Source organism: Chinchilla lanigera, unplaced genomic scaffold (genome assembly GCF_000276665.1).
Source record: "Chinchilla lanigera isolate Chin_1 unplaced genomic scaffold, ChiLan1.0 scaffold00026, whole genome shotgun sequence".
Lineage (NCBI taxonomy): Eukaryota > Metazoa > Chordata > Mammalia > Rodentia > Chinchillidae > Chinchilla > Chinchilla lanigera.
Genome location: NW_004955427.1, coordinates 24852166 through 24862473, shown reverse-complemented (window position 1 = coordinate 24862473; position 10308 = coordinate 24852166). Strand labels below are relative to the sequence as shown.

The 10308-nt window shown below is 53.4% G+C and overlaps 2 protein-coding genes across 9 annotated transcripts in view; one reads left to right on the top strand and one right to left on the bottom strand.

The window, feature by feature from the left end:
• Window positions 1–221, bottom strand: part of Gorasp1 (golgi reassembly stacking protein 1, 65kDa) — an 11458-nt gene extending 11237 nt beyond the window's left edge. For all 3 annotated transcript variants that reach the window (XM_005386568.2, XM_013515076.1, XM_013515077.1), the window contains exon 1: window positions 66–221. In XM_005386568.2, the coding sequence (XP_005386625.1) occupies window positions 66–128 (63 nt within the window). In that variant the 5' untranslated portion in view covers window positions 129–221. The remainder of the gene's footprint in view (window positions 1–65) is intronic.
• A 53-nt stretch (window positions 222–274) lies between these two features.
• The window catches only part of Ttc21a (tetratricopeptide repeat domain 21A), a 29179-nt gene continuing 19145 nt past the window's right edge, over window positions 275–10308 (top strand). For 5 of the 6 annotated variants that reach the window (XM_013515070.1, XM_013515069.1, XM_013515071.1 and 2 more), the window contains exons 1-7: window positions 275–407; window positions 1643–1772; window positions 2584–2694; window positions 3313–3479; window positions 4617–4739; window positions 6581–6738; window positions 8472–8556. In XM_013515070.1, the coding sequence (XP_013370524.1) occupies window positions 381–407; window positions 1643–1772; window positions 2584–2694; window positions 3313–3479; window positions 4617–4739; window positions 6581–6738; window positions 8472–8556 (801 nt within the window). In that variant the 5' untranslated portion in view covers window positions 275–380. Of the gene's footprint in view, window positions 408–1642; window positions 1773–2528; window positions 2695–3312; window positions 3480–4616; window positions 4740–6580; window positions 6739–8471; window positions 8557–10308 lie in introns of those variants that run through there. The other variant, XM_013515074.1, reaches the window with a different exon arrangement.

Here is a 10308-nt window from a genome sequence, read left to right as displayed (position 1 = left end):
GCCTCGGCCGGGGCCCTTGGCCACCAGACAATCGCCGCCGGTCCCCGGCAGCCCGGACGACTCACCCCGTGCAGGTGGAAGCCCTCGGCGCCGCCCGCGGGCTGCTCGGCGCTGGCGCCCAGGCCCATAGCTGCGACTCCCCGGCGTGCGGCCGGCAGCTCAGCGCGGACTCGCTCTCTCGACGCTCGACTGCCCGCGCCTTGTCACGTGGCGCTGTGCCCCGCCCATCCGGACAATGCCTTGCTTAGCAACCGGCTGGCTGCCGGGTTTCCAAGGACGCGCGCGCCTCCGACTTCGGGCCGCGAGAGGAGGGCTCAGGACCCCGGACTCCGGCTCGGCGCTGCCCATCCAGACCTGATCTTGGCCGCGAGCGGCACGAGATGAGCAGCAGTGACTCCTCCCTCCTGGTGCGTGGCCCGGACTGTCTGACACTCCGCCCCCGGCCGAGTGACTCCCAGCCCTGCTGCTCCCCCGGCCACCTCTCTAGCTGTCCTCTGTGTCCCCAGCACCTCGGGAGACCTGCCCGATCTGGCCTTCCTACCCCAGAGGCGTGTCTTGCCTCTGGTACCTTACCGGCATCCTGGACCCCACATGAGCTTCTTCCTCCCCAACCTCTTGCACCCTGAGCTCCCTCAAAACAAATCATCCCGTCTCCATTATTTCCACCTCTTACCCCTGCCTGTGTGTTTTCTGCATCCCCCACCTCAGTAGATGCCACCACCATTTGAGAGTCTTAACCTCTTCCCCATACCCATCTCCCCGTCCTATCAAAGAGAAATGTCACCTAAATGATTCCAGGGTTCACGCACTTTTTATCTGCTAGCGCAGGACCACCGCCATCTCTCCCCTGGATGCCTGCAGTAGCCTCCCCCTGCTCTGGTTTCTCTGCTTCAGCTCTGTTGATCAGCATATCCCGTACCCCACACCTCCAGGAGCACACACCACCACCCCACAGCAGCCAGAGCGGTTTTTACAGAAACATATCTGAACCCATCCCTCCGCTACTTAAAACCGTCCCATCTGCTTCCTATTTATTACCTTTAAGTTGATGACTGGGTTCTTTCATATGACCCACAAAGCCTTTACAACCCAACCACATCTGTCCCAACCCCAATATCCACAAACCTTAGGGGAAGTGAGACTTGGCTTTGAATCTCTGCCCCTATTATTGCATGACCTTTGTCAAGCCAATGTCCATGGGCTTCAGCTTCCTTAACTGTGAAAGATACGGAGAAAATCATGCTTAAAATAATGGATTAAAGACCTTGATAACAGTTTCCAACAGGTGGTAAGCCCACGATAACTTGTACCTGGAACTATTGGTATAATTTTTATTACTGTTCTTTCTCCTTACTGCCCTGCTAAGACAAAACTGGAGCTGAATCCTGCATCACATTTTAACCAGAATCTGGTGGTAATTTCCAAACGAAGACCTACACACTTGTTCCTGGGGAAACTTCATGCAGCTATTCCCAGGGCTGCTAAAGGACTGGGTGAAACCTGAATGTTCCCTCTTTCTGTTCCTTTTACAAAGCCTTGGGAATGGGGGTGGAGAGATAAGGGAGCAGATCTCATCCCATCTGGGTCAGAACAGAGACAGGGAAGGACTTGGGGTATCACAACTGTGTCTTCCTCCACACAGGCTGGGATCATTTACTATAGCCAGGAAAAGTACTTCCGCCACGTGCAGCAGGCTGCAGCTGTGGGGCTGGAGAAATTCAGCAATGACCCCGTGCTGCAGTTCTTTAAGGCCTATGGACTCCTCAGGGAAGGTAAGGACATGGCACTGTTGGCATTCTGACCCCAGCAGTAACCCAGCTCTGGCTGCACCTGGATGCCTATTTGTATCTTAGTTACGCTGCATGGAAACTGTTTTACTGACTGTAATATAGATTAACCCACAGAAGCCTATGCAGTCCATATCTAACTGACCCTTGAGAACTCATCTCACTAATCTTGCTCTGTACCTCAGTTTCCCTCTATAAAGTGAGTGTCTGGAGAGAAGGCTACATGACTACTGAACTAATTCCAGGCTTGGAAGCTGTAGGCCAGTTGGTTGTGCAGGTAAAAAAGGGGCAAGTGGTAGGTGTAGGTACAAGCAGGTACCATGCAGATGCAGGAAGAGGATAGGGACCCGTGCAGTACTGACTCACCCACATCCAAAGGGTGCACTTGAGCTGCCTGTGACAGTGTTGGGAGACATAAGGGAAAGTGTCATTCATGACTCTTGAGCACCTAGCTGGAAATGCACACACACACACACACACACACACACACACACACACACACACACACGCACCCCAGTGCGTAGTCCCAGCCTCACAAGTATCCTCACAAGTATTTGAAGGCAAACCATTCAGCTGCAAGATGCCAGCCCATGATGCTAGCAGCACTTTCATGAGAAGGAAGCCAGTCTGCAGGGACCTTGAGCCACGGGGAGCCTGTCAGCCCAGTTAGTCCTCAGATCTGGGTAAAGGCAGGTGGTGCAAGCCTCGGGTCAGCCCTGGCAGGAATCTGTGTGTCACCAGAGTTTCCTGCCCTCTGGGCCTGGAACCTGAGAACACAACCACGTGGACTCTGCAGAGCGTGTCCAGGATGCCATCAGTGAGCTGGAGAACATCCGTGGTCACCCGGACCTGTCCCTGTGCTCCATCATGGCCCTGCTTTATGCTCACAGACACTGTGAAACCATTGGTGAGTGCAGCCTCTCTGAGCCAGGCCCTGCCCGGCAGAGCCACAGCCCCCAAGGCCGCTGATGGAGAGCGGTAAAGAGAAGCGGCTCCTCCCCCGGAGCCCCAAAGAGGACCAGTGCCAAGGCCCAGCGAGTGGGAGCCTGCAGAGAGCGTGCAGCATGAGGGCTTCTCCCTCCTGATCCCGAGAAGTGGGGAAGATCCTTCTTTCCTTTGCCAAAATCTGGTCAGAAAAATCAAGCCAATATCCATAATCTCACCCCTAATCTCCACATCTCTGGAATCAGGGAAAGGAGCCAAGAGAATGCACTTTCCCCACCCAGCATGGGCTGGAGGCCTGCGGCCAAGGATTCCCACTGGATCTGTCTGCTCAGCACACTGCTGGGGCACAAGGCGGAAAGGGCAAATCTCAGAGCAGACCTGCGTCCAGGCCCGGCAGTCCCTGTGGTGTCTCAGGGCAGGGATTGCTGGTGCGCAGGCCCTGGGATGGCCTGTAGTCAGCTGCACATGTGGAGGGTGAGCCAAAGTGTCCAGAACCGGCTCCCTGGGTCTGCGATGCCCTCTGCAGAAGCAGGGAAACCTCATCCTAATTCAGCCTCTCCCTGCACTCTTGGATTTACAGATAGAGAAGCGATTCAGGAGCTGGAGAGCAGCCTAAAGGAAGTCCGCAAGCTGGCCAGTGAGACTGCCCTCTACTATGCCAGCCTCTTCCTCTGGCTCATCGGCCGCTACGACAAGGCCAAGGAGTATGTTGACCACATGCTGAAGGTCTCCAGCAGCTCCAGAGAGGTACCCGCCGCCAGGGTACCTGACCATCCTGGGGCAGTGGCTGAAGACAGCAGCACTTCAGCATGTGTTGGGGTGGCCCATGACACCCACTGAGGGTGCTGGCATTGGGAGAGGGCAGCCCCAGGGTGGGCAGGGTGTACCCGTAGCCTTGAAACACAGTGACGTTTGTCCAGAATCCCATCCCCAGGTTTTCAGAGGTCTACATTATACTTTCAAAACAAATTTTGAGTTCATTGCTGACATCTAGAAATCAGAAGATTTTTACTTAACAGTTCACATCTCCTGGCTCTTTGAAAATCCAAATGAGCTGGTCCCAGTGGGCCATTCCCGCCTTGTGGTGGCCTGAGTGTGGCTCACACGTACAGTAGGTGTCATAGCCAGTGGGCCTGTGCTGACGCGGAATCCAAAGCTCTAGGCCATGCATTCTCAGCAGAGCTGGTATCCACTTTTCAAGGGTATAAACATTGGCTCTTTGGAAAGGGAATGAAAAAAATCATACTCTGTATGTGAAAAGCACAGATACACATACACAGTACATAACACCTAAATATGGCACATGTGTGATATTAAAATTTCTTAGAAGAGGAGATGTTGTCTTAAAAGGCCCTTGAGGGACAGGTAATGGAAAAAGAGGAACCTGCGTTAGGCAACTGAGGGATGGATTGCGGTAGGGGTCTTCCAAGTACTCCCTGGTCTACTTCCCAAGCCTGGCCTCTCTCTCTGCCCTGGGAAGCCGGAACCAACAAAGTCCACAGCTCAGAAAGGCTGCTGCTCAGCCCTGCGAAGGGCATGGCCAGGTCTCAGTGCAGCACCATGCCCAGGACTGGCGCCTGACCCCCGCAGAGTCGGCAGCAGCTGTGGGACAGGTGGGGGACCGGTTGGGGGGTAGAGGGCAGGGGCCACCCAGCTGTGCTATGGACCAGCACCAGTCGATCAGGTGAGGACCAGGCTGGGAGCAGGAGACTTGCTGCCAGGGTGCTGCAGGCAGGGGAGCAGCGCAAGGCAGGGCAGAGAGGGCGCTAGGCCGCCCCAGGATCTGTGTGCTTATGTCTGGCAGGCCAAGGATGGGGCTCGAGCAGGCTAGGTCAGGCCCACTCAGGGCCAAGGGCTCGTTCTCCCTCTTGCCTTCATCCCCAGGGCTATGTGCTCAAAGGCTGGGTGGACCTCACCTCAGAGAAGCCCCACCTTGTGAAGAAATCCATCAAGTACCTGGAGCAAGGCATTCAGAGCAACAAGGATGCGCTGGGGCTGATGGGAAAGGTGAGCAGAGGGGAGGTAAGAGTAGGGGGTCCAGAGCTGAGCCACTGGAGCCAGAGACCTCCAGACCCGATCCTCAGGGTCCAGCACCTCCTCTGATAGAGGAGGAGCAGAGGTCCAGAGTGAGTCAGCAGCCAGCCTGGGGTCACACCACAGCCTGGGTCTCTCCAGCTTTCACTGCCCTTCTGCTCCTTCCGCATGGAGGCCTTCTGGGTTCCCTCAGACTTCCTCTTTCTGGGCCTCCCCTGCTGCGCTTCTCTCCATATCTTTCCTTTTCCCATTTCACTGTCTGTCTGCCCATTGGTTCAAGTCCTACCATGGTCGTAAGAGAAGGGATAGATATATATTTGATGACGTTGTACATTTTTTTTTTTAAGGGCAGAATATATTTACTGAGGGAAAGAAAGCTTCTGTCCCAGAGAGGGACAGAAGGGGGCCCGAATGGTTTGCCTATTGTGCATTTTCTGACCTTAATTTAAATTAAGTTGCTCTTTTTTGACCCTCACTGAGTCAATCGAGAGGAAAATTGTTCTCTTACTCTTTTCTGTTTGTTCAACTCGTTGAAACCGAAGGCTAAGCACCCCGCTCCAATGCCAGCACACTAAGAGGCTGAGGCAGGACAACCACAAGTTCAAGCCCAGCCTGGGCCACTGAGCAACTTAGTTTCAGCCTTTCTCAAAATACAAAAGTAAAACGGGCTGGGGATGTAGCTCAGCATGAGGATGCGAGCTCCACCCCCCACCCCCAGTCTACACAGACATCCCAGAGTCCAAAGAGGAAGTAGAACAACCACCTTGATTCTGTCACTCCAAGCAGGGCGTGCTTGCGCTCTTGGGCGGCGTGGCCCAGGCTTGGGTCGGGGTGGCAGCAGGAGCCCGGAGATCTGTCAGGGGAGGCTTATCTGGGAGCACCCTTATGCCAGCGCCACGGATACAGAAGCTGGGCTGGGGGCAGTCACAGCAGAGGCCTCGGCCAGCTCCCTGGAAACCACGGAGGCAGGGTGGCCCTGCGGACTTGACGCTGGCTCTAGGCCATCCGGGAAAGGGTTGACCAGGCAAGGCTGCACTGTAACCCTGGGCCACTGCCCAAGCGCCATTCCACTGAGAGCCGTTCCATACATGGTATCCCTTATGGGGCAGGAGACAGTGTTGTCACTGGGTTTCTTCTTCTTGGTGTAAGCGGATGTTGCTGTGAACATTTACATAAAGCCAGTCCACAGCTGTCTGGCAGGATGTCATTCACCCACTTGGTGCCCTGTTGTCTCTCACTGACCCTGTGGAGAAAGCTGCAGAGAGCACACTGCACACCAAAATTTCTTCTCTGAGTGATCCTCTGTTTTTAGTTGCCATAGGGCTGAGCTAAACCATCTTCTCAGAACCCACTTTCAAGTCTGTTAGAGGCTGATGAGGCCAGAACCCCAGCCCAAGGGAGAAAGAACCTGCACAGCGAGACCCCAAGACCCACGAACCTTAACTGACTCCGAGTTGTAAACTGGGCCTCAGTGAGCAGTTTCTGGGGATGGAGTTCAGGAAAACAAAATCAAGAATGAATGGACAATTTTTGGAATCAAAAGATGCCGGTTGATCTCAGTTCTCCCCCAAGGGTTGACCTTCACAAGGCCTTGCCCCAACCAGGATGCTGAGCGGCCCATGCTCAGGGCTCAGGGAGCCCCCTTCCTCACCCACCCAGGAAGCCAACACAGTTGAGCCTGGTCACTGAGTGGTGCCTGCTTCCAGGGGCTCTGAGGACACCCAGGCCCTGCCGTGCAGATCCACAGGGCCCTGGGTCAGCCTCTGACCTCCAACCCGGGAGACACTGACCAAGGCTCCTCCTGGCTCCGGCAGGCGACCTACCTCATGATGCAGCAGAACTACTCGGGGGCCCTGGATGCAGTGAACCAGATCTCCACAGCCTCAGGGAGCTTCCTGCCAGCCTTGGTCCTGAAGATGCGGCTGTTCCTGGCTCAGCAGGACTGGGAGCAGATGATAGAAACGGCGTACAGGTGAGGGGTGGCGCTCGCTTGCCATGGTGATAATAAGATCGGAAGGTGAATCTCACCCGTGGAGAAGTTGCAGTAGTGCTGGGATTATACTGGGAGACAGAGGACCAGTGTAAGCAAGCCAACTGTCAACACGACAAGAGGCCAGGGAATGTGGCCTAAGATGAATAAATCAAGAAATAGAAATATAGACATATTGTTTAGAAGAGATATGGAGGAGCCAGGCACAGTGGTGCATACCTGTAGTCCCACTTATTCTGGAGGCTGAAGCAGGAGGATTGCAAGTTTGAGGCCAGCCTAGGCAACTTAATGAGAACCTGTCTCAAAATAAAAAAGGCTGGGATGTAGCTCAGTGCTAGAACACTTGCCCAGCGTGTGTGAAGCCCTGGGTTTCATCCCCAGTGCCACCAGAACAAAAAATTTCAGACAAAAGGCCACTGGTGACTCTAAGAAGAGTTTTAGTAGCAGGTAGGATGCTCGAGTGAGCCAGACAACAGAGAGGTCAGGACTTCAGGGAATTTACGGAAACCAGGCGCCCCGTGTAGGGTGACCTTGGAGCACTGGGAATTGAAACGGATACGGGGAGGGGTGTGTGCTGGAAGGCTTTCTGAGGAAAAACTTCCTGCAAAACTGAAGATTCTCTCTTTAAATTCTAGCACTCTGTTTTGATCATAGATTCTACACTGTATGGTCCTACTTTCCTTCCTAAAGAGATGGAGCAGGACTCGTCACTATGAATAGCTATTGAGTGGTAATGCAATACACAGCCCAGTTCGGGGAGAAAAATTGCTGAAATGCATGCAAACCCCCTCCTTCCCTGTGGAGGGGTGCTGACTCCTCTGGTGATAATGAGAGGGGGAGTTACAGAGGTGCTGGCGTGCACCCCTTCTTCTCTGCGGGTAGACCAGGCCCCCTGTAGCAGGAGCTTGCCCTGCACTTGGCCTTGAGCCCACAAATCACCTGCAGCACGTGGGCTGCAAGCCAGATGGGGGTGCGTCTCACTCTGGCCTTGTGTGCTTACATGCCAGGAGATAGCATCTGGTGCCAGCCAGTTGAGTCTAGTACCCCAGTGCCTGGCCCCATGAAATCCTGCTCCATTAGTGGTGGTGAGAGTTCTCTCATAGTGCTTTAAAACTCTATCTAGGTGTGTGTGTGAGCGCATGTGTGTTGTTGTTTCTGTACTAGAGATTGAACCCAGGACCTTTGCATTGAGCTACATTCCCATCCCTTTTTAAATTTTTATTTTGAGGGCGGGGGATATAGCTCAACAACACAAGTGCCTGCCTGGCAAGTGCAAGGTCCTGAGTTTAATTCCTAGTATAAATAAATAAATAAATAAATAAATAAATAAATAAATTTATTTTTTTTTTATTTTGAAATAGGATCTCACTGAGTCACTAATTTCCCCAGGATGGCCTCAAGCTTGTAGTCCTCTTGCTTCAGCCTCCCAGATGCATACCACCACACTCAGCAACATTTTCCTCCCCACTTCCCCCAGATGTCACACGCATCACTTATATCCCATTGGCCAGAACTTGGCCGTATGGTCACACCTCCGCTGCAGAGGGAGGCTGGGCAGGGTAGCCTGTGTACTGGGTACCATGTGCACGGCTAACTTGGGAGTTCTAGTGTTAAAAGAGGAATGGAGAATGAATATTAGGAGACAGTCAAAAGTTGCCAGTACCCTGTCCTAGCCTTGCCTAGTAAGACTCACATGGCTTCTCTTCCTATCTCAGAATCCTTGAAAAAGATGACAGCAATATTGATGCCTGCCAAATGCTAGTGGTCCACGAGCTTGTGAGAGAAGGAAACATGACCACAGTAAGTTGTTTCAGGACTCAGACGCTGAGATCCTCACAGCCCAAGCCCCAAGGCGGGCCTTGGGATGGTGCCCTTACGTCTTTTCCCTGTGCTATTCCTGCCAAGGAGCCCTGCTCTGGCTTGGCCCCTTGGGCAGAACAGCTGGAGAGAGAGATGAGGCAGCCACCAGCAGTGAGGTGGACACTGGTTCTACCACCTGCTGCCTATGGGAGCCTGCGCAGATGTTTGCATCTGGCCAAGCTTCAGCTGCCTCATTTGTCACACAGATGTAATTCCCCAGGGCTGTGAGGGTGGGAGAAGGACCGTGTGGGATGAGAAATAGGACAGTTTGGAGCAGTTCCTGGTACACTACAGTACTTCAGTCAGTGTTAACTGCTGGTAGAAATCATGGTAGTATTTCAGAATTTAGACAATTACCAGTTCTTTTTTGAGACAGGTCTTGCTATGCAGGCCAGGCAAAAACACACTTTTTTATATGCTTGCTATGTAGTCTGCAAGAGGACTACAAGTTTGAGACCATCCTGGGGAAATTAGTGACTCAGTGAGATCCTGTTTCAAAATAACAACCCCCCGGCCTCATTCGCTCGAGTCCTGCAATGATAGGCTCTTGCCACCATGGCCCGCTATGGGAAATGCCACTTTTTTAGGAAATGATTGGACTTGCTCAGGCAGTGACCAAGTATAACTGGCCCCGGACTTGTTCCTAAGCCTTATAGTTTTCCAAAGACACCTAAAATAGCCCTCAGATATGGTAAAAAAAAACCTCCAATTCTTAATAAAATGTCAGTACTCAGATTCTTCTTTTTGAAAAGGGTGTGTTTTTGCCTAAACATTGCTGTTTAAATAAAGAGGAGACATTGCCTTGTGGAGTGAGTGGCAAACCAAGAGCCTCTGACAGGTCCTGGGGGGGAGAGAAAGCCTCGGGTTCCCTCTGCACAGCGCTGAGGTGGTGGGTTTTGTGTGGAGAGTGAGATGAAGACCATCATCTGTATTCGCGGGGAACAAGAGGAAAGGCCGGCCTCACCTCCTAGGCCAGGCTTTCTGAGGCCTGGCCTGAGGCTCAGTCCCCAAGCAGAATTAGCATCAGATCCCATCCGTTCCGGGCACCTCAAACCCTGCGTCCTGTTCTCACCCCAACCCTGCTGCCCAGTTCTGGTCTAGCTCTGCCCTCACTTCCTGAGCAGAGTGGACCCCGCTGGCCTGGGCTCCTCCCTTGGCACATCTTTGCAGCTAGAACTTGGGATTCCCTGCTCCTGGATAGGGAGTCAGGCAGAGGAGTCCATGGAGAAGCAACCAAGCTTTGGAGTCAGTCATCCCCTGACCGGTCAGGTGACCTTGGACCAATTGCCCAACCTTTCTGACCCTTCATCTGCTGTCCTGGGAAGTTATTTTTTTTTGGGGGGGGGGTCTTTTTGAGACAAGGTCTCTCTATGTAGTTCAGGCTGGTCTCGAACTCACAACAATCCTCCTGCCTCAGCCTCCCAAGTGCTGGGGTTATAGGCGTGTGCCACCACGCCTGGCATGTCCTGGGAAGTTTGGACAATGACACTGACTTACAGGCTATTGGGAGGTTTCGCTAGAAGGACAAAGAGGCACCAGTGTGCTGACTCAAGGCAGAATGCAGGGAAGGCCTAGGTGGCCTGGCTGGCCCAGCTGGCCAGGTGGTTTGCTGCTAGCCTGATGAGCTACAGTGTGAGCGCACGGGGGCTTACTCTTCCCACTGCCCTGGTGGGTCTGACAGGACAGCTTTTC